Here is a 24,438-nt window from a genome sequence, read left to right on the forward strand (position 1 = left end):
CACGCCAGTACCTCTCGCCGTGCCTCTACAACCTCCCTCCCCCTGGTGACCAGTGACTCCCGTAACCTGGCGGCCTCCTGCTGCCCCGTCGTCCACAGCGTTAGCCCCCCCCCTAAAAAATGTCTGGGCGTCTCCCCTACCCGTGGACCAGGTCTCCATGTCCCTCGCCAGCCTTTCGCCCTTCTGCCACAAGGTCAAGCCCTTCTCTTCCTCACTCGGCTTGACCCAGTCGAGGAGGCGAAGGAGATCTGTTAGGGATCTCCCTGGCGATGGCTCCTGGACACGCTGCTTGGTCACATCTTGGTGGGATTTTCTGTCACGATCGTCATTCATAGAGGCCAATGCGCAGCGTGATGAATGAACATGATTACTTTATTAAATAAAGCACGAACAAAACAACAAACGACTCGTAACGTCCACGGTGACAAAGACCGAACACGGAACAAAATCCCACAAACCCGAATGAAAAACAGACAGTTTAAATATGGCTCCCAATCAGAGACAACCCACGACAGCTGACACTCGTTGCCTCTGATTGGGAGTCACTCTGGCCAACATAGAAATAAACACCCATAGAAACAAAACCCATAGATCTACACACCCTGGCTCAACATAACAGTGTCCCCAGAGCCAGGGTGTGACAAGCAGGTTAACTAGGATCCAGAGAATAGTAACTGAACAGCAGGTTAACTAGGATCCCAACCAGGCTACTTATATTTTTACATTTTAGTCATTTTTAGCAGACACTCTGATACAGAGTGACTTACATGAGCAATTCTGGTTAAGTGCCTTGCTCAAGGGCAAGTTGGCAGATTTTTTTGATCGATTCTGTTCTGGGATTCAAACCAGTGACCTTTTAGTTACTGCCCCAACGTTCTTATCCGCTAGGCTACCTGCCACCTCAGAAAGCCATGGTTTAATGATGCTCTGAAGGTGATTGATATATCTTGCTGATAGATAGCCTAGTCCTAGGTCATATGACCGGCTATTCAGTTAGACCTGTTGTTTAACGAAAGTGTAAGCGGTTAACAGTTACTCGTCATTTTTGTGTGTAGACATTAAAGTTAGAATCCTTAGTTGCTACATACATTTAATGATATTCATGATATTTACCCATGTAACTGGTAAATGCCTCATGGGCTCAGTTCAACTGTCGTCCCCCATCAGAACCCAGAATAGAAGCTTGTTTTACTCCAACGTTTGTAAACAAAGTAAATGTAAACAGACACTGTATCGCCTCAGAACATGGTTAAAACTATCATTTAGATGTCATGGATGGTCAGTCCTTCCATCCGTAGCTCTGTCTACGAATTTCAGAGTGGTTCCATTTCTCCAGGCCCATCCCTCAGCTTTTTACCAAAACAGAGGCGGGGTGAGTGCTTTGTTATTGTTTCAAATTAAGGGTTCTATCTTTAATGAAATAAACCCTGCTGTGAACATGCGTGAAGTGTGTGTTTGGGGCAACATTTTCACACAAAATAAAAAGGTTGGCAGCGGAGCCTATCCATCAATAAGAAGAGCATAGAACATCTGTAGGCCTCCATCTATTACCAGGATACTTTTGCTTTAGTCAGAGAGGAAGAGGCGAAGCGAGAGGTTTTACTCCACCCAAAATCTGTCCACCAAAATAAACCCACGAAGTGAGGAATTTTTATATGGAGGTCGATGAGAGAATATCGGTCAACAAAAAAATTGTAATTGCTAATTTGCAATGTGAGGCTTATTTGATCGAATAGAAGTTTTGTAACGGTTAGGTTGTTACGAATGAATTGATATAAGTGAATGCATGTGGCATTTCACCGACTTTGAAAAAAACTATTTTATATCAGAGTTGTGCCTGTTGCCATAGAAATAGAGAGAGGACTCATCATGGATAAAACCCGTTTTAGCACGGACATAGCCATTGAGGGCTTCCACCATTTTAAAGTAGTCTGGGTGAGTTGGGAGCAATCAGCCAATGAAGAAGAAGAAAATGGACTACTTTAAAATGGAGATAGCCTCAGTGGCGCTCCCCATGCTGTCCCAGATGCTATAGTTCATCACAGCGGACGCATCATAATACCCATAAAACCTAGTGGTAAATCCCAGTAACGGTTCCAATCGTCTTTCCACCATTCATTTTTGTGTCTGGGATTTTAGAACTACTTCATATAAGGTCTGTGTTTGGTGTCGGCTTACGCTGGCATGATGTTTTGATAACTGCGTTAGGTTCCCAGAATAGGTTACATTACATACAAGTTTTGCTCAAAGCAGCCAACTAAAGTAATGTAGTTAACGTGTAAGTTCAATCACAAAGGCTGGTCTGAGTGCATCTCCTCGGTTTCATTCAGTAGTACAACACAATTCACATTGCATTTGATCATGCAAACAGTGGGAATTTATATCTGTGAGTGAGTACATCACTTCCAGCTGATCTCCTTGCTGAGCGTGGCGTTGATCATGACATCCCATCATACACTGCTTCTCGTGGGGGGAGCCTGATGTTCCACATCACGCCTCATGTCTAAAACACGGGGAAAAGATCATACACTGCTTCTCGTGGGGGGAGCCTGATGTTCCACATCACGCCTCATGTCTAAAACACGGGGAAAAGATCATACACTGCTTCTCGTGGGGGAGCCTGATGTTCCACATCACGCCTCATGTCTAAAACACGGGGAAAAGATCATACACTGCTTCTCGTGGGGGAGCCTGATGTTCCACATCACGCCTCATGTCTAAAACATGGGGAAAAGATCATACACTGCTTCTCGTGGGGGAGCCTGATGTTCCACATCACGCCTCATGTCTAAAACACGGGGAAAAGATCATACACTGCTTCTCGTGGGGGGAGCCTGATGTTCCACATCACGCCTCATGTCTAAACACGGGGAAAAGATCATACACTGCTTCTCGTGGGGGGAGCCTGATGTTCCACATCACGCCTCATGTCTAAAACACGGGGAAAAGATCATACACTGCTTCTCGTGGGGGGAGCCTGATGTTCCACATCACGCCTCATGTCTAAAACACGGGGAAAAGATCATACACTGCTTCTCGTGGGGGGAGCCTGATGTTCCACATCACGCCTCATGTCTAAACACGGGGAAAAGATCATACACTGCTTCTCGTGGGGGGAGCCTGATGTTCCACATCACGCCTCATGTCTAAAACACGGGGAAAAGATCATACACTGCTTCTCGTGGGGGGAGCCTGATGTTCCACATCACGCCTCATGTCTAAACACGGGGAAAAGATCATACACTGCTTCTCGTGGGGGGAGCCTGATTTTCCACATCACGCCTCATGTCTAAACACGGGGAAAAGGGGACATAAAGTCAAAATGTTGATGCATCCACAAATTCAATGTTTTACACAATATTGTATGATATTTGATGAGTTACTGACCTGTCCGTCAACAGGCTCGATCTGCTGTAGTCTCCCCAACCAGATCCCACTGGCACAGGATGTCCAGCCACCGGTAGTCTCCCCAACCAGATCACACGGGCACAGGATGTCCAGCCACCGGTAGTCTCCCCAACCAGATCACACGGGCACAGGATGTCCAGCCACCGGTAGTCTCCCCAACCAGATCACACTGGCACAGGATGTCCAGCCACCGGTAGTCTCCCCAACCAGATCACACTGGCACAGGATGTCCAGCCACCGGTAGTCTCCCCAACCAGATCACACTGGCACAGGATGTCCAGCCACCGGTAGTGTCCCCAACCAGATCACACTGGCACAGGATGTCCAGCCACCGGTAGTCTCCCCAACCAGATCACACTGGCACAGGATGTCCAGCCACCGGATGGTCTGAGGGACGCACTCCTGTTGGACTGGAAAACAAAGAGGCGTGGTCAGTGGTGGGTCTTTTTCAATGCTGTATCACCATCTTTATCTGGACAGAAAACAGAGACATGTGGTCAGTGGTGGGTCTTTTACAATGCTGTATCAACATCTTTATCTGGACAGAAAACAGAGACATGTGGTGGGTCTTTTACAATGCTGTATCAACATCTTTGTTCACCTCAACACCTCAACACCCAATCCTCATGTCTCATTGTTTGTTCTGGTTTCCCAATCAACAGTCTGGATCTTCCTCTCCTGCCATGGTGGATGGATCTTCCTCTCCTGCCATGGTGGATGGATCTTCCTCTCCTGCCATTGGTGGATGGATCTTCCTCTCCTGCCATTGGTGGATGGATCTTCCTCTCCTGTCATAGTGGATGGATCTTCCTCTCCTGCCATTGGTGGATGGATCTTCCTCTCCTGCCATGGTGGATGGATCTTCCTCTCCTGCCATTGGTGGATGGATCTTCCTCTCCTGCCATTGGTGGATGGATCTTCCTCTCCTGCCATGGTGGATGGATCTTCCTCTCCTGCCATGGTGGATGGATCTTCCTCTCCTGCCATGGTGGATGGATCTTCCTCTACTGCCATTGGTGGCTGGATCTTCCTCTCCTGCCATGGTGGATGGATCTTCCTCTCCTGCCATGGTGGATGGATCTTCCTCTCCTGCCATGGTGGATGGATCTTCCTCTCCTGCCATGGTGGATGGATCTTCCTCTCCTGCCGTTGGTGGCTGGATCTTCCTCTCCTGCCATGGTGGATGGATCTTCCTCTCCTGCCATGGTGGATGGATCTTCCTCTCCTGCCATGGTGGATGGATCTTCCTCTCCTGCCATGGTGGATGGATCTTCCTCTCCTGCCATTGGTGGATGGATCTTCCTCTCCTGCCATTGGTGGATGGATCTTCCTCTCCTGTCATAGTGGATGGATCTTCCTCTCCTGCCATTGGTGGATGGATCTTCCTCTCCTGCCATGGTGGATGGATCTTCCTCTCCTGCCATTGGTGGATGGATCTTCCTCTCCTGCCATTGGTGGATGGATCTTCCTCTCCTGCCATGGTGGATGGATCTTCCTCTCCTGCCATGGTGGATGGATCTTCCTCTCCTGCCATGGTGGATGGATCTTCCTCTACTGCCATGGTGGATGGATCTTCCTCTCCTGCCATGGTGGATGGATCTTCCTCTCCTGCCATGGTGGATGGATCTTCCTCTCCTGCCATGGTGGATGGATCTTCCTCTCCTGCCGTTGGTGGCTGGATCTTCCTCTCCTGCCATGGTGGATGGATCTTCCTCTCCTGCCATGGTGGATGGATCTTCCTCTCCTGCCATGGTGGATGGATCTTCCTCTCCTGCCATGGTGGATGGATCTTCCTCTCCTGCCATTGGTGGATGGATCTTCCTCTCCTGCCATTGGTGGATGGATCTTCCTCTCCTGCCATGGTGGATGGATCTTCCTCTCCTGCCATGGTGGATGGATCTTCCTCTCCTGCCATGGTGGATGGATCTTCCTCTCCTGCCATTGGTGGCTGGATCTTCCTCTCCTGCCATGGTGGATGGATCTTCCTCTCCTGCCATGGTGGATGGATCTTTCTCTCCTGCCATGGTGGATGGATCTTCCTCTCCTGCCATGGTGGATGGATCTTCCTCTCCTGCCATTGGTGGATGGATCTTCCTCTCCTGCCATTGGTGGATGGATCTTCCTCTCCTGCCATGGTGGATGGATCTTCCTCTCCTGCCATGGTGGATGGATCTTCCTCTCCTGCCATGGTGGATGGATCTTCCTCTCCTGCCATTGGTGGCTGGATCTTCCTCTCCTGCCATGGTGGATGGATCTTCCTCTCCTGCCATGGTGGATGGATCTTCCTCTCCTGCCATGGTGGATGGATCTTCCTCTCCTGCCATGGTGGATGGATCTTCCTCTCCTGCCATTGGTGGATGGATCTTCCTCTCCTGCCATTGGTTGATGAGCCACCTGGTAAATACAGAGACGTTTCTCTTTCCCCAAGGAAAATGGCAGCTACAGACCCGAGTGTTGTCACTGGGTTTACGGTCCGCCCATCTGAAAGACAAAAAAATTGTTATTTTTACTAGCTAGCTAGGTTGATTGGTAAAATGGTAACATCTATATTAAAAGACCATAACCCACAGACTTGACTACAGTAACAGTAAAATAGACTGGGCTTTGGTCTATCGGCTCATCTAGAATCCTACTTTGTAGATGGGACATTTCTGCTGGGATGGAGGAATGATCTGGAATGATGAACTAGATGATCAGGACAGTCTAGGGTACTATTTCCCGAAGAGGTGAAGTATTGCGATGAGCTATACGATTGTACTTCTGATTCTAATTCTCAGCCGTAAGGTCACTGAGGAGAACCAACTGTGATACGGGGATCGCTTGAAAGGGAGGGACTGGCCAGCAGACCACGATTTCTACATTCAGGTCCTAAATCTGTGGCATGCGATGTTTGTAAAGGCAAAATGTCATCGCTGTGGCAGGCTAGTTTGGCTCCGTGTCTGAAAAGTCTGAAAAGTACTAGTCTCAGGCTAGCTTAATTTCCATTCCTTCTGACATTTCTAACTGACTTCACAGGTAATTTGATTAGTTGTGTACAACAAATGCACTCATGGAACAAAACCGTTTCTGTGTTTTGTATGGGGAAAACATTGAGCCCACAAGTCCTTTGTGAGCTAGCTTGCCTGATCACGGCAACTGGTTTGATACATTCACCTCTGAAGGAAAATAATGTACTTACATTCAGTAATCTTGCTCTGATTTGTCATCCTAAGGGTCCCAGAGATAAAATGTAGCATAGTTTTGTTTGATAAAATCCATTTTTATATTCAAATGTAGGAACTGGGTTCTACAGTTTGAACCCCTGCTGTCTCTGGCTCCACACCCACCCCGCCCGGCCATCTAGATATGTGAAAGTTAGTGTATAAGCTAATGATCCATCATTATGACATTCCTGGGAGTGTGTAAACTTACATTTTGTATTACCATATAATTTTTGTATGTTCTCTATAGTTATGTACTTGAAAATGTATCAATTGACCAATTCGACACATTTGGGCAGACTTGATACAAAATAGTCCAGTATCGCAATGCTTCACTGGATCAATCTTAAACTTTGCACACACACTGCTCCCATCTAGTGGCCAAAATCTAAATTGCGCCTAAACTGCAATATTATATTGTGGCCTTTCTCTTCCATTTCAAAGATGATGAAAAAATAAAAACGCATGTTTTTTTGTTTGTATTATCTTTTACCGGATCTAATGTGTTATATTCTCCTACATTAATTTCACATTTCCACAAACCTGAAAGTATTTCCTTTCAAATGGTATCAAGAATATGCATATCCTTGCTTCAGGTCCTGAGCTACAGGCAGTTAGATTTGGTTATGTCATTTTAGGCGAAAATTGAAAAAAAGGGTCCGATCCTTAAGAGGTTAAAGTACTACTTAAGTAGTTTTTTTGCGGTATCTGTACTTTACTATTTCTATTTTTATTTTATTTTTCCTTTATTTAACTAGGCAAGTCAGTTAAGAACAAATTCTTATTTACAATGACGGCCTACACCGGCCAAACCCGGACGATGCTGGGCCAATTGTGCTCCGCCCTATGGGACTCCCAATCACGGCCGGTTGTGATACAGCCTGGAATCGAACCAGGGGGTCTGAGGTGACGCCTCAAGCACTGAAATACAGTGCCTTAGACCGCTGCCTTAGACCGCTGCCTTGGACCGCTGCCTTGGACCGCTGCCTTGGACCGCTGCCTTGGACCGCTGCCTTGGACCGCTGCCTTGGACCGCTGCCTTGGACCGCTGCCTTGGACTGCTGCCTTGGACTGCTGCCTTAGACCGCTGCCTTGGACCGCTGCCTTGGACCGCTGCCTTGGACCGCTGCCTTGGACCGCTGCCTTGGACCGCTGCCTTGGACCGCTGCCTTGGACCGCTGCCTTAGACCGCTGCCTTGGACCGCTGCCTTGGACCGCTGCCTTAGACCGCTGCGCCACTCGGTTGACATCTTTTACTTTTACTTCACTACATTCCTAAAGATAATATTGTACTTTTTACTCCATACATTTTCCCTGACAACCCAAAGTACTTGTTACATTTTGAATGCTTAGCAGGACAGGAAAATGGTGAAGTGCCCGCCCTTATCAAGAGAACACGTGGTCAGCCCTACTGCCTCTGGTCTGGCAGACTCACTAAACACAAATGTATCTTTTGTAAATAATGTGTGAGTGTTGGAGTGTGCCCCTGGCTATCCATACATTTTTTAAACAAGAAAATGGTGCCATCTGCTTTGCTTAATATAAGGAATTTGAAATGATTGATACTTTTACTTCTACTTTTGACACTTAAGTATATTTTAGCAATTACATGTACTTTGATACTTAAGTATATTTCTTAATTAGCATTTCATTTTGAGGGGGTAATTACAGGCAAATATATTGATAAAAGCAACCTTGTCAGAGAGAGATTTGGGCAGTTATCAAAACGTCACGTCAGGGTAAGCCTACACGAAACACAGACCTTATATGAAGTATTCTAAAATCCCCAATGCAAAAATTAATGATGAAAAAACAATTGGAACCATTTTCGGGTTTTACCACTAGGTTTTATGGGTATTATGACTCATACTGTGGTACTCAATAATGGCACAGATACAAAGATGAGCCCTCTATATATCTCTATGACCTGTTGTTCACACGTATATCTGCCCTCTTATTGGCTAGAATGGTCCCACCTGATCTCGCTTCCTACCGCCTGTCTTCCGTCTCTGAGGACATGTATTTCCATTGTTAGAGCGGTCACTCAAATATCTTGTCAATATAATAGACAATTTTTACTTTAGTACGCCAGGCAACTGGTTGATGAATCGCAGCTCCCTCTAGTGGTGAGATGTTGGATTGTAGCTGAATAAATATATATATTTTTGTAATTATTTTTTTAAACCTTTATTTAACCAGGTAAGCCAGTTGAGAACAAGTTCTCATTTACAACTGCGACCTGGCCAAGATAAAGCAATATAACTAACCCAAGATAGACCAGAGACTTTCGTTTCCAATGAGAGCAAATTAATCATAGTGGGCGGAGCCAAGCACGACCTAGTGAGATCCTGCTGACGCGTTCTATCATGAATTTGCATATGCGAGTTAGGCAACGCCTACTCTGTGAGTGCGCATGTGCAGTAACTGAATTCGCCCATGCACTCCTTCTAAACAACGCAACCTTATGAAAACTTTGGGTAAAGTCTACAAAACGCAGTCCACTCTGTTTGTTACAGATTTATACTTTTGGAGAAAAAAAATACTGTATGGAGAATCAAATGTTTCATTGATGAGAACATTTGCAGAATGTCGGCCAAAATCCATCTCACTCCATCTTCTCCCACTGCCGGCCACCGGGGCTTCCTCTCATCGCCATATTTCGTAGTAAGTGGAAACGCCAACCGGATGCTTCATATTTATACATCCGGTGAAATATCTGTCTCATTGTTCTAATCTGTGTTGTCGCTGTCAAAAACGGAAGTTAGGAAATTACGCCGAGAATATTGCAACGTCACCACGTTATTTGTCGTTTTTGAGCGGTGGTGTTTAGAAAGGATACAGCTTTTGTCAAAATTGACTTTTCGTAGCAGGTTTAGAAGGATTTATGACGCAGATTAGGATAATTAATGAAGCAGGTTAGGATAATTAGGTTAAGGCTAGGAAAAGAGTTAGGGTTAGCTACAATGCAACAAAAAAAATATAAATATACTTTTGACATCAATTTGACAAAAGCTGTATCCCATCTAGGCATGACCTTGTTTAACTGGCTAGCTAGCTAGTTGTCCTGAATGTTTTAACCGTTTTATAATTTTAGCAGCCCGGTTTAACCAGAATCTTTGGTCCCGGAATAAAACAGTAGCGCCGATGACCGACTGCGAGGGACTACAAGACGTTTCATGTAGTTTTTACTCTTGAAGAATATGGAGGTAGTGGACAGTCCTCTAAACCTCGTAAGTTTCTGTTTACGTTGCAATATCTAGGAGGCCGACAGGCTAGCTAACTAACACCCCGAGAAAGCGAGCCAACGTTAGCCCTTGGTTTTATTTCCAAACAAAGCCAGGGGGTGATTGGCCTCTGTGTTTATATCACACTTATCTCTGTGGCCTTCTAGATAGTCCAACACAAAGTGCCAAGGTTTGTTAGCTAGCCAGATATGTTGTGGTTTTGGCTGTATATTAACGTAGCTAACTGGCTAACGTTAGTCAATTTAGCTAGCTAAGATTGTAGCCAGTCAACTAGCTAGGGAACGGTAATGTTAATTAAAGACAAGTAGCCAAATAAGCTTCCAGCTGACATGAGAGCTCACCTAGCTAAAGGCTTTATTCTCGAGTAGGTCAAAACATGTATCTAGCTAGCTAGCTAACGTTATATCTATATGTAACAAACAGTAGGCAGCTAGCTAGCTAACTAAAGAAGTAAACATATTGCGAAAGAGGAACCAGACGAGAAAAGCTTAAGCCAAAGATACTTCTCCTTTCATCCGTGCTTTAACTTTTATTAGCTAGTTAGCCATCGTTAGACTCATAGCTAAGAATATAATAATCAATCCTTTAAATGACAGCACTTTACCAACATCAAGGTATTTTGTTCCATTCTGACACGAAGTAAACATTTTCTTGCACATTATATGTATACCTATTTTCCAATTGTGCAGACATTAAATTAGGACTGATGGGACTTCTAAGACATGAGACCCCTTCTGATATGGTTTAGAGAGCCTCTCTTGCCAGCACTTCTCTGGTGTAGAAGTACTTTACAGTCTGATCTGGCAGGGCAGAATTTGTGCATTTGTAGGTAAGATAAGGCAAATATGTTGTTATGAGATCTTTCTCTCCTCCACTCCCCATCTCCTTTCAGGCCCATCAGCAGTCCAGGAAGGCAGACCGTTTGTTGGCAGCTGGTAAATATGAAGAAGCTATTTCCTGCCATGGGAAAGCTGCAGGTGTGTCTTCAGTCTACTGAACTTGTTTTATTTCACCATTCTGTGAATAATAATACATATTAGAGATTGACACATTCTGAATTTGGATTCTCTTTCCATGATGTAATTGGACATTCTGAGTTACATTTTGAGACTATTAATTACTGTCAGACTGAAACAACTGACATACAACCCACTTCCTCAAGATGTCAGACCGTTAACAGATTATGATCCGTGATTAAACCCATTTGCGCCATCGTCACCAGGAGAATAATAACACAACTATTTCCTGCTCTGTATACTGGAGCGATCTGGAGCATTCTGTAGCGATCTGGAGCATTCTGTAGTGTTTAGTAGTGTTCTGTAGTGTGGAGTATTTAGTAGTGTTCTGTAGTGTTCTGTAGCGTTCTGTAGTGTGGAGTAGAGTTCTGTAGTGTGGAGTGTTTATTAGTGTTCTGTAGCATTCTGTAGTGTTTAGTAGTGTTCTGTAGTGTGGAGTATTTAGTAGTGTTCTGTAGTGTTCTGTAGCGTTCTGTAGTGTGGAGTAGAGTTCTGTAGTGTGGAGTGTTTATTAGTGTTCTGTAGCATTCTGTAGTGTTTAGTAGTGTTCTGTAGTGTGGAGTATTTAGTAGTGTTCTGTAGTGTTCTGTAGCGTTCTGTAGTGTGGAGTAGAGTTCTGTAGTGTAGAGTGTTTATTAGTGTTCTGTAGCATTCTGTAGTTTTTAGGAGTGTTCTGGAGTGTTTAGTAGCGTTCTGTAGTGGGAGTGTTTAGTAGTCTGGAGTGTTTTCTGTAATGTTCTGTAGTGTGGAGTGTTTAGTAGTAGTCTGTAGCGTTCTGTAGTAGTGTGGAGCGTTCTGTAGTGTTTAGTAGCGTTCTGTAGTAGTGTGGAGCGTTCTGTAGTAGTGTGGAGCGTTCTGTAGTAGTGTGGAGCGTTCTGTAGTAGTGTGGAGCGTTCTGTAGTAGTGTGGAGCGTTCTGTAGTGTTTAGTAGCGTTCTGTAGTAGTGTGGAGCGTTCTGTAGTAGTGTGGAGCGTTCTGTAGTAGTGTGGAGCGTTCTGTAGTAGTGTGGAGCGTTCTGTAGTGTTTAGTAGCGTTCTGTAGTAGTGTGGAGCGTTCTGTAGTAGTGTGGAGCGTTCTGTAGTAGTGTGGAGCGTTCTGTAGTAGTGTGGAGCGTTCTGTAGTAGTGTGGAGCGTTCTGTAGTAGTGTGGAGCGTTCTGTAGTAGTGTGGAGCGTTCTGTAGTAGTGTGGAGCGTTCTGTAGTAGTGTGAAGCGTTCTGTAGTAGTGTGGAGCGTTCTGTAGTAGTGTGGAGCGTTCTGTAGTGTTTAGTAGCGTTCTGTAGTAGTGTGGAGCGTTCTGTAGTAGTGTGGAGCGTTCTGTAGTAGTGTGGAGCGTTCTGTAGTAGTGTGGAGCGTTCTGTAGTAGTGTGGAGCGTTCTGTAGTAGTGTGGAGCGTTCTGTAGTAGTGTGGAGCGTTCTGTAGTGTTTAGTAGCGTTCTGTAGTGTTAAGTAGCGTTCTGTAGTGTTTAGTAGCGTTCTGTAGTGTTTAGTAGCGTTCTGTAGTGTTTAGTAGCGTTCTGTAGTGTTTAGTAGCGTTCTGTAGTGTTTAGTAGCGTTCTGTAGTAGTGTGGACCGTTCTGTAGTAGTGTGGACCGTTCTGTAGTAGTGTGGACCGTTCTGTAGTAGTGTGGAGCGTTCTGTAGTAGTGTGGAGCGTTCTGTAGTGTTTAGTAGCGTTCTGTAGTGTTTAGTAGCGTTCTGTAGTGTTTAGTAGCGTTCTGTAGTGTTTAGTAGCGTTCTGTAGTGTTTAGTAGCGTTCTGTAGTAGTGTGGAGCGTTCTGTAGTGTTTAGTAGCGTTTTGTAGTAGTGTGGAGCGTTTTGTAGTAGTGTGGAGCATTTTGTAGTAGTGTGGAGCATTTTGTAGTAGTGTGGAGCGTTTTGTAGTAGTGTGGAGCGTTCTGTAGTAGTGTGGAGCGTTCTGTAGTGTTTAGTAGCGCTCTGTAGAGTTTAGTAGTGTTTAGTAGCGTTCTGTAGTAGTGTGGAGCGTTCTGTAGTAGTGTGGAGCGTTCTGTAGTAGTGTGGAGCGTTCTGTAGTGTTTAGTAGCGTTCTGTAGTGTTTAGTAGCGTTCTGTAGTAGTGTGGAGCGTTCTGTAGTAGTGTTCTGGAGCGTTCTGTAGTAGTGTTCTGGAGTGGGGAGCGTTCTGGAGCGTTCTGTATAGTTTAGGAGCGTTTAGTAGAGTCCTGGTGGGTTTAGGAGCGTCCTGGTGGGTTTAGGAGCGTCCTGGTGGGTTTAGGAGCGTCCTGGTGGGTTTAGGAGCGTCCTGGAGGGTTTAGTAGCATTCTGAAGTGTGGAGCGTCCTGGTGGGTTTAGGAGCGTCCTGGTGGGTTTAGGAGCGTCCTGGTGGGTTTAGGAGCGTCCTGGTGGGTTTAGTAGCGTCCTGGTGGGTTTAGTAGCGTCCTGGTGGGTTTAGGAGCATTCTGTAGTGTTGTGGAGTGTTCAGTGTTCTCACCATGTGTGCCAGTTCAATCTCCAGGGACATCAGGGCAAAAATAATCATGCCCTAAGTTATACCAGCTAACAACCCCAATGTCTGACAGACTATATACACAGGGCCAGCGTCTGACAGACTATATACAGGGCCAGACTATATACAGGGCCAGACTATATACACAGGGCCGGCGTCTGACAGACTATATATAGGGCCGGCGTCTGACAGACTGTCAGACGCCGGCCCTGTATATAGTCTGTCAGACGCCGGCCCTATATATAGTCTGTCAGACGCCGGCCCTATATATAGTCTGTCAGACGCCGGCCCTGTGTATATAGTCTGGCCCTGTATATAGTCTGGCCCTGTATATAGTCTGTCAGACGCCGGCCCTGTATATAGTCTGTCAGACGCTGGCCCTGTGTATATAGTCTGTCAGACGCCGGCCCTGTATATAGACTATATACACAGGGCCAGCGTCTGACAGACTATATACAGGGCCGGCGTCTGACAGACTATATACAGGGCCAGACTATATACAGGGCCAGACTATATACACAGGGCCGGCGTCTGACAGACTATATATAGGGCCGGCGTCTGACAGACTATATACAGGGCCGGCGTCTGACAGACTATATACAGGGCCAGACTATATACAGGGCCAGACTATATACACAGGGCCGGCGTCTGACAGACTATATATAGGGCCAGACTATATACACAGGGCCGGCGTCTGACAGACTATATATAGGGCCGGCGTCTGACAGACTATATACAGGGCCGGCGTCTGACAGACTATATACAGGGCCAGCGTCTGACAGACTATATACAGGGCCGGACTATATACAGGGCCGGACTATATACAGGGCCAGACTATATACAGGGCCAGACTATATACAGGGCCAGACTATATACAGGGCCGGCGTCTGACAGACTATATACAGGGCCAGACTATATACAGGGCCGGCGTCTGACAGACTATATATAGGGCCAGCGTCTGACAGACTATATATAGGGCCGGCGTCTGACAGACTATATACAGGGCCAGACTATATACAGGGCCAGACTATATACAGGGCCAGACTATATATAGGGCCAGACTATATACAGGGCCGGCGTCTGACAGACTATATACAGGGCCGGCGTCTGACAGACTATATACAGGGCCAGCGTCTGACAGACTATATACAGGGCCGGACTATATACAGGGCCAGACTATATACAGGGCCAGACTATATATAGGGCCGGCGTCTGACAGACTATATACAGGGCCGGACTATATACAGGGCCAGACTATATATAGGGCCGGCGTCTGACAGACTATATATAGGGGCCGGCGTCTGACAGACTATATATAGGGCCGGCGTCTGACAGACTATATACAGGGCCGGCGTCTGACAGACTATATATAGGGCCGGCGTCTGACAGACTATATATAGGGCCAGACTATATACAGGGCCGGCGTCTGACAGACTATATACAGGGCCAGCGTCTGACAGACTATATATAGGGCCAGACTATATACAGGGCCGGCGTCTGACAGACTATATATAGGGCCAGACTATATACAGGGCCGGCGTCTGACAGACTATATACAGGGCCAGACTATATACAGGGCCAGACTATATACAGGGCCGGCGTCTGACAGACTATATACAGGGCCAGACTATATACAGGGCCGGCGTCTGACAGACTATATACAGGGCCAGACTATATACAGGGCCAGACTATATACAGGGCCGGCGTCTGACAGACTATATACAGGGCCGGCGTCTGACAGACTATATACAGGGCCAGACTATATACAGGGCCAGACTATATACAGGGCCAGACTATATATAGGGCCGGCGTCTGACAGACTATACACAGAGCCAGCGTCTGACAGACTATATATAGGGCCGGCGTCTGACAGACTATATATAGGGCCAGACTATATACAGGGCCAGACTATATACAGGGCCAGACTATATACAGGGCCAGACTATATACAGGGCCGGCGTCTGACAGACTATATATAGGGCCGGCGTCTGACAGACTATATATAGGGCCAGACTATATACAGGGCCAGACTATATACAGGGCCGGCGTCTGACAGACTATATATAGGGCCGGCGTCTGACAGACTATATATAGGGCCGGCGTCTGACAGACTATATATAGGGCCAGACTATATACAGGGCCAGACTATATATAGGGCCGGCGTCTGACAGACTATATATAGGGCCAGACTATATACAGGGCCAGCGTCTGACAGACTATATACAGGGCCAGACTATATACAGGGCCAGCGTCTGACAGACTATATACAGGGCCAGACTATATACAGGGCCAGACTATATACAGGGCCAGACTATATACAGGGCCAGACTATATACAGGGCCAGACTATATACAGGGCCAGACTATATACAGGGCCAGACTATATACAGGGCCAGACTATATACAGGGCCGGCGTCTGACAGACTATATACAGGGCCGGCGTCTGACAGACTATATATAGGGCCAGACTATATACAGGGCCAGACTATATACAGGGCCAGACTATATACAGGGCCAGACTATATACAGGGCCAGACTATATACAGGGCCAGCGTCTGACAGACTATATACAGGGCCGGCGTCTGACAGACTATATATAGGGCCGGCGTCTGACAGACTATACACAGAGCCAGCGTCTGACAGACTATATACAGGGCCAGACTATATACAGGGCCAGACTATATATAGGGCCGGCGTCTGACAGACTATATATAGGGCCGGCGTCTGACAGACTATATATAGGGCCGGCGTCTGACAGACTATATACAGGGCCAGACTATATACAGGGCCAGACTATATATAGGGCCGGCGTCTGACAGACTATATATAGGGCCGGCGTCTGACAGACTATATATAAGGCCGGCGTCTGACAGACTATATACAGGGCCAGACTATATACAGGGCCAGACTATATACAGGGCCGGCGTCTGACAGACTATATACAGGGCCAGACTATATACAGGGCCAGACTATATATAGGGCCGGCGTCTGACAGACTATATACAGGGCCAGACTATATACAGGGCCGGCGTCTGACAGACTATATATAGGGCCGGCGTCTGACAGACTATATATAGGGCCGGCGTCTGACAGACTATATACAGGGCCAGACTATATACAGGGCCAGACTATATACAGGGCCGGCGTCTGACAGACTATATATAGGGCCAGACTATATATAGGGCCAGACTATATATAGGGCCGGCGTCTGACAGACTATATAGAGTTGAAGTCGGAAGTTTACATACACCTTAGCCAAATACATTTAAACTCAGTTTTTCACAATTCCTGACATTTAATCCTAGGAAAAATTCCCTGTCTTAGGTCAGTTAGTATCACCACCTTATTTTAAGAATGTGAAATGTCAGAATAATAGTAGAGAGAATTATTTATTTCAGCTTTTATTTATTTCATCACATTTCCAGTGGGTCAGAAGTTTACATACACTCAATTAGTATTTGGTAGCATTGCCTTTAAATTGTTTAACTTGGGTCAAACGTTTCAGGTATCCTTCCACAAGCTTCCCACAATAAGTTGGGTGAATGTTGGCCCATTCCTCCTGACAGAGCTGGTGTAACTGAGTCAGGTTTGTAGGCCTCCTTGCTTGCACACGCTTTTTCAGTTCTGCCCACAGATTTTCTATAGGATTGAGGTCAGGGCTTTGTGATGGCCACTCCAATACCTTGACTTTGTTGTCCTTAAGCCATTTTGCCACAACTTTGGAAGTATGCTTGGGGTCATTGTCCATTTGGAAGACCCATTTGCGACCAAGCTTTAACTTCCTGACTGATGTCTTGAGATGTTGCTTCAATATATCCACATAATTTTCCTTCCTCATGATGTCATCTATTTTGTGAAGTGCACCAGTCCCTCCTGCAGCAAAGCACCCCCACAGCATGATGCTGCCACCCCCGTGCTTCACGGTTGGGATGATGTTCTTCGGCTTGCAATATACCTCCTTTTTCATCAGACCAGAGGACATTTCTCCAAAAAGTACGATCTTTGTCCCCATGTGCAGTTGCAAACCGTAGTCTGGTTTTTTTTAATGGCGGTTTTGGAGCAGTGGCTTCTTCCTTGCTGAGCGGCCTTTCAGGTAATGTCGATATAGGACTTGTTTTACTGTGGATATAGATACTTTTGTACCTGTTTCCTCCAGCATCTGCACAAAGTCCTTTGCTGTTGTTCTGGGATTGATTTGCACTTTTCGCACCAAAGTACGTTCATCTCTAGGAGACAGAACGCGTCTCCTTCCTGAGCGGTATGAAGGCTGCGTGGTCCCATGGTGTTTATACTTGCGTACTATTGTTTGTACAGATGAACATGGTACCTTCAGGTGTTTGGAAATTGCTCCCAAGGATGAACCAGACTTGTGGAGGTCTACAAGTTTGAAGGTAGGCCTTGAAATACATCCACAGGTACACCTCCAATTGACTCCAATGATGTCAATTAGCCTATCAGAAGCTTCTAAAGCCATGACATAATTTCCTGGAATTTTCCAAGCTGTTTAAAGGCACAGTCAACCTATTATATGTAAACTTCTGACCCACTGGAATTGTGATAAAGTGAATTACAAGTGAAATAATCTGTCTGTAAACAATTTTTGGAAAAATTACTTGTCATGCACGAAGTAGATGGCCTAACCGACTTGCCAAAACTATAGTTTGTTAACAAGGAATTTGTGGAGTGTTTGAAAAACGAGTTTTAATGACTCCAATCTAAGTCAAATCAAATCAAATGTTATTGGTCACATGCGCCGAATACAACAGGTGCAGACATTACAGTGAAATGCTTACTTACAGCCCTTAACCAACAGTGCATTTATTTTCAACAAAAAAAAAGTTAAAATAAAACAACAAAAAAAGTGTTGAGGGAAAAAAAGAGCAGAAGTAAAATAAAGTAACAGTAGGGAGGCTATATATACAGTAAAATAAAGTGACAGTAGGGAGGCTATATATACAATAAAATAAAGTGACAGTAGGGAGGCTATATATACAGGGGGGTACCGTAGCAGAGTCAATGTGCGGGGGCACTGGCTAGTTGAGGTAGTTGAGGTAATATGTACATGTGGATAGAGTTAAAGTGACTATGCATAAATAATTAACAGAGTAGCAGCAGCGTAAAAAGGATGGGGTGGGGGGGGGCAGTGCAAATAGTCCGGGTAGCCATGATTAGCTGTTCAGGAGTCTTATGGCTTGGGGGTAGAAGCTGTTGAGAAGTCTTTTGGACCTAGACTTGGCACTCCAGTACCGCTTGCCGTGCGGTAGCAGAGAGAACAGTCTATGACTAGGGTGGCTGGAGTCTTTGACAATTTTGAGGGCCTTCCTCTGACACCGCCTGGTATAGAGGTCCTGGATGGCAGGAAGCTTGGCCCCAGTGATGTACTGGGCCGTACGCACTACCCTCTGTAGTGCCTTGCGGTCGGAGGCCAAGCAGTTGCCATACCAGGCGGTGATGCAACCAGTCAGGATGCTCTCGATGGTGCAGCTGTATAATCTTTTGAGGATCTGAGGACCCATGCCAAATCTTTTCAGTCTCCTGAGGGGGAATAGGCTTTGTCGTGCCCTCTTCACGACTGTCTTGGTGTGTTTGGACCATGATAGTTCGTTGGTGATGTGGACACCAAGTGTATGTAAACTTCCGACTTCAACTGTATCCACACACACTACCGTTCAAAAGTTTGGGGTCACTTAGAAATGTCCTTGTTTTCCATGAAAACATACATGAAATGAGTTTGAATAGTAAATATAGCAAAATGCATAGGAAATGTCATTGACAAGGTTAGAAATAATGATTTTTAATTGAAATAATAGTCCTTCAAACTTTGCTTTCATCAAAGAATCCTCCATTTGCAGCAATTACAGCCTTGCAGACCTTTGGCATTCTAGTTGTCAATTTGTTGAGGTAATCTGAAGAGATTTCACCCCATGCTTCCTGAAGCACCTCCCACAAGTTGGATTGGCTTGATGGGCACTTCTTACGTACCATACGGTCAAGCTGCTCCCACAACAGCTCAATAGGGTTGAGATCCGGTGACTGTGCTGGCCACTCCATTATAGATAGAATACCAGCTGACTGCTTCTTCTCTAAATAGTTCTTGCATAGTTTGGAGCTGTGCTTTGGGTCATTGTCCTGTTGTAGGAGGAAATTGGCTCCAATCAAGCGCCGTCCACAGGGTATGGCATGGCGTTGCAAAATGGAGTGATAGCCTTCCTTCTTCAAGATCCCTTTTACCCTGTACAAATCTCCCACTTTACCACCACCAGATCATCACATTGCCTCCACCATGCTTGACAGATGGCATCACGCACTCCTCCAGCATCTTTTCATTTGGTTTGCGTCTCACAAATGTTCTTCTTTGTGATCCAAACACCTCAAACTTCAATTCGTCTGTCGATAACACTTTTTTCCAATCTTCCTCTGTCCAGTGTCTGTACGAGATCTTCAGTTTCTTGGCAATTTCTCGCATGGAATAGCCTTCATTTCTAAGAACAAGAATAGCCTGACGAGTTTCAGAAGAAAGTTATTTGTTTCTGGCCATTTTGATCCTGTAATTGAACCCACAATTGCTGATGCTCCAGATACTCAACTAGTCTCAAAAAGGCCAGTTTTATTGCTTCTTTAATCAGCACAACAGTTTTCAGCTGTGCTAACATAATTGCAAACGGGTTTTCTAATGATCAATTAGCCTTTTTTTAAATGATAAACTTGGATTAGCAAACACAACGTGCCATTGGAACACAGGACTGATGGTTGCTGATAATGGGCCTCTGTACGCCTATGTAGATATTCCATAAAAAAATCTGCCGTTTCCAGCTACAATAGCCATTTACAACATTAACAATGTCTACACTGTATTTCTGATCAATTTGATGTTATTTTAATGGACAAAATTTCTTTCGAAAACAAGGACATTTCTAAGTGACCCCAAACTTTTGAACGTCTGTCTGTCTGTCCATCTGACTGACTGACTAAAAGCTACATAGAGATAATGGAACAGATACTGAGAACATTAGGAGAAGTGTTGTGTGCTCTGTTTGCAACACAAATAAACAAGAAGCTAAAAGTAGAAGCTAGCTGGGTGACTTCAATGTCATTCTGGACAGAAATGGACTGTATGCTGTTATAATACATTCATACTATATAATGCTCCAGATAGAGATGTTTAATTCTCCAGATAGAGATGTTTAATGCTCCAGATAGAGATGTTTAATACCGGCCTAGTAAGTGATTTGTGTGTGTGTTGCAGAGCTGCTGAGGGAAGCCATGACGCTGACCGAGTGTGAACAGGTGAGTCTGGGCTCAGTAGGGGGTTGTTAATGTCACACTCTTGGACCTCAGCCATGACCTCCTGGGCTGCTGTTGATCAATATTTACCAAATAATATTCTACAACAATATTAACACCCTAGAATACCATTAATTACTTACAGGATGTAGATTTTGTGCAGACATATCAAAACATTATTTGGTCAACTTAATTCTGTCTTTTATTTGAATAAAGCATACCGGTAAAGCAATATTGCTACTAGAGCATTATCCTAGCTAAATGCCAGAGGTTTGGTGTTAAGTCATGATGTTGTAGTAGTAGTAGTAGTAGTAGTCCCCTGTAGCTCAGTTGGTAGAGCATGGCGCTTGCAACGCCAGGGTTGTGGGTTCGTTTCCCACGGGGGGCCAGTATGAAAATGTATGCACTCACTAACTGTAAGTCGCTCTGGATAAGAGCGTCTGCTAAATGACTTAAATGTTGTAGTAGTGAGGGGTTGAGTCGTGTTGTAGTAGTGAGAGGTTGAGTCGTGTTGTAGTAGTGAGGGGTTGAGTCGTGTTGTAGTAGTGAGAGGTTGAGTCGTGTTGTAGTAGTGAGAGGTTGAGTCGTGTTGTAGTAGTGAGAGGTTGAGTCGTGTTGTAGTAGTGAGGGGTTGAGTCGTGTTGTAGTAGTGAGGGGTTGAGTCGTGTTGTAGTAGTGAGGGGTTGAGTCGTGTTGTAGTAGTGAGGGGTTGAGTCGTGTTGTAGTAGTGAGGGGTTGAGTCGTGTTGTAGTAGTGAGGGGTTGAGTCATGTAGTAGTAGTGAGGGGTTGAGTCGTGTTGTAGTAGTGAGGGGTTGAGTCGTGTTGTAGTAGTGAGGGGTTGAGTCGTGTTGTAGTAGTGAGGGGTTGAGTCGTGTTGTAGTAGTGAGGGGTTGAGTCGTGTTGTAGTAGTGAGGGGTTGAGTCGTGTTGTAGTAGTGAGGGGTTGAGTCGTGTTGTAGTAGTGAGGGGTTGAGTCGTGTTGTAGTAGTGAGGGGTTGAGTCGTGTTGTAGTAGTGAGGGGTTGAGTCGTGTTGTCGTAGTGAGAGGTTGAGTCATGTAGTAGTAGTGAGGGGTTGAGTCGTGTTGTAGTAGTGAGGGGTTGAGTCGTGTTGTAGTAGTGAGGGGTTGAGTCGTGTCGTAGTAGTGAGGGGTTGAGTCGTGTTGTAGTAGTAGTGAGGGGTTGAGTCGTGTTGTAGTAGTAGTGAGGGGTTGAGTCGTGTTGTAGTAGTAGTGAGGGGTTGAGTCGTGTTGTAGTAGTAGTGAGGGGTTGAGTCGTGTTGTAGTAGTAGTGAGGGGTTGAGTCGTGTTGTAGTAGTAGTGAGGGGTTGAGTCGTGTTGTAGTAGTAGTGAGGGGTTGAGTCGTGTTGTAGTAGTAGTGAGGGGTTGAGTCGTGTTGTAGTAGTGAGGGGTTGAGTCGTGTTGTAGTAGTAGTAGTGAGGGGTTGAGTCGTGTTGTAGTAGTAGTGAGGGGTTGAGTCGTGTTGTAGTAGTAGTGAGGGGTTGAGTCGTGTTGTAGTAGTGAGGGGTTGAGTCGTGTTGTAGTAGTGAGGGGTTGAGTCGTGTTGTAGTAGTCAGGGGTTGAGTCGTGTTGTAGTAGTAGTGAGGGGTTGAGTCGTGTTGTAGTAGTGAGGGGTTGAGTCGTGTTGTAGTAGTGAGGGGTTGAGTCGTGTTGTAGTAGTGAGAGGTTGAGTCATGTTGTAGTAGTGAGAGGTTGAGTCGTGTTGTAGTAGTGAGGGGTTGAGTCGTGTTGTGCCTGAGGCCTGTCTGTCTCTGTCTCCTCCAGGCTGGTCTGTCCATGGCACTCCAAAGGGACAGCCACGTGAAGCAGCAGCGGCTGATTGAGGAGAAATGGAGGAGGACCAGACAGGAGGGCAAGCCCAGTGTCCTCCAGAGCCACCCCTCTACTGACCAGCCCCTTGGCCTCTTGACCAGCGAGCCCCCCCGCCACCCAGAGAGGGAGTACGACACCTGGCTGTACCTCCTGAAGAACAAGGGTGCCCCCCCTCCCCCCAAGCCCTGCCCCGGCAGCAAAACCCACAAGGATGATAAGACCCGTCTGGAGGAGCAGCAGACCACCATCGCCAACCTGCGGCGCCTCCTGGACCATCTGGCGGGAGAGAACGAGAAGCTGACCCAGGACAACCAGCGCCTGCGTGGGGAGAACATCCGGCTGAAGAGGGACGCGGCGGACACAGACTTACTGGAGAAGTCAGAGCTGTGGGTTCTGCCTCAGTCAGAGGAGAGGAAGAACAAGGAGATCCCCATCCCTACCCTGCCCCCTCTGGAGATGCCCTCCCAGGACATCTCTCTGGATGACCTGCCTGCTCTGGAGCTCCCCGAGGACATCCAGCACCAACTGCAGGCGCTGCTGGACAGAGACAACAAGCTGTGATGAGCCATGCGGACAGACAGACAGACAGAGACCCCAGCCAGCCCAGCACTAACTAACTAAAGGGAGCCTCTCTACAGAGAGACTGTGTCCAGACTAGACTGGACTGGAGGAAAGCTGGCAAATCTCAATAAAAGTGTTTGATTGGTTGGTGGCCTCAGGCACTAGATAGCAACCACAAGTGGTCACAGTGACAAGTTGGTAAAGGTCATTTCTCCTAGTCCTGTCAGTCTCCCCGGTGTCTCCCCGGTGTCTCCCCAGTGTCTCCTCAGTGGGTACTACATCTAGTTCATAAAAGAAAAACAAACTCTTTGCAGCAATTGTGCCTTTTGAAAATGTCTGAAATGTTTGTGTTAGTTACCATGTAGTTGAAGGTAAGTCAAAAGGGAGAGACTATAATCAGGGATCTCCCTGCTTTGATAACAGGTCTCTCTATCTGGAGGCCCTGACTGGTCGACTGGGTTGACTGACTGAGCCTCTGATACCCACCAGGGGGAGGGTTGACTGACTGACCCTCTGATACCCACCAGGGGGAGGGTTGACTGACTGACCCTCTGATACCCACCAGGGGGAGGGTTGACTGACTGACCCGCTGATACCCACCAGGGGGAGGGTTGACTGACTGACCCTCTGATACCCACCAGGGGAAGGGTTGACTGACTGACCCTCTGATACCCACCAGGGGGAGGGTTGACTGACTGACCCTCTGATACCCACCAGGGGGAGGGTTGACTGACTGACCCTCTGATACCCACCAGGGGGAGGGTTGACTGACTGACCCTCTGATACCCACCAGGGGGAGGGTTGACTGACTGACCCTCTGATACCCACCAGGGGGAGGGTTGACTGACTGACCCTCTGATACCCACCAGGGGGAGGGTTGACTGACTGACCCTCTGATACCCACCAGGGGGAGGGTTGACTGACTGACCCTCTGATACCCACCAGGGGGAGGGTTGACTGACTGACCCTCTGATACCTACCAAGGGGGAGGGTTGACTGACTGACCCTCTGATACCTACCAAGGGGGAGGGTTGACTGACTGACCCTCTGATACCTACCAAGGGGGAGGGTTGACTGACTGACCCTCTGATACCCACCAGGGTGAGGGTTGACTGACTGACCCTCTGATACCCACCAGGGGGAGGGTTGACTGACTGACCCTCTGATACCCACCAGGGGGAGGGTTGACTGACTGACCCTCTGATACCCACCAGGGGGAGGGTTGACTGACTGACCCTCTGATACCCACCAGGGGGAGGGTTGACTGACTGACCCTCTGATACCCACCAAGGGGAGGGTTGACTGACTGACCCTCTGATACCCACCAGGGGGAGGGTTGACTGACTGACCCTCTGATACCCACCAAGGGGAGGGTTGACTGACTGACCCTCTGATACCCACCAGGGGGAGGGTTGACTGACTGACCCTCTGAT

The 24,438-nt window shown here is 46.7% G+C and overlaps 1 protein-coding gene across 2 annotated transcripts; it reads left to right on the forward strand.

Annotated features, from left to right (window-relative positions):
- Nucleotides 1-9,542: 9,542 nt before the first annotated feature.
- nrbf2b (nuclear receptor binding factor 2b) lies at nucleotides 9,543-23,008 on the forward strand. Of its 2 annotated transcripts, XM_084192595.1 has the most exons (4): nucleotides 9,543-9,838; nucleotides 10,746-10,830; nucleotides 20,577-20,617; nucleotides 22,397-23,008. In XM_084192595.1, exons 1-4 carry the CDS (start codon nucleotides 9,809-9,811, stop codon nucleotides 23,003-23,005), a joined length of 765 nt encoding a protein of 254 aa, XP_084048721.1. In that variant the 5' UTR covers nucleotides 9,543-9,808; the 3' UTR covers nucleotides 23,006-23,008. The 2 variants fall into 2 exon arrangements, with proteins under 2 accessions (XP_084048721.1, XP_084048722.1); XM_084192596.1 differs by lacking the exons at nucleotides 9,543-9,838; nucleotides 10,746-10,830 and adding an exon at nucleotides 17,655-17,721.
- Nucleotides 23,009-24,438: the final 1,430 nt, after the last annotated feature.

This window comes from Coregonus lavaretus (genome assembly GCF_964263955.1).
Source record: "Coregonus lavaretus genome assembly, contig: HAP1_SCAFFOLD_764, whole genome shotgun sequence".
NCBI classification, from domain to species: Eukaryota; Metazoa; Chordata; class Actinopteri; order Salmoniformes; family Salmonidae; genus Coregonus; species Coregonus lavaretus.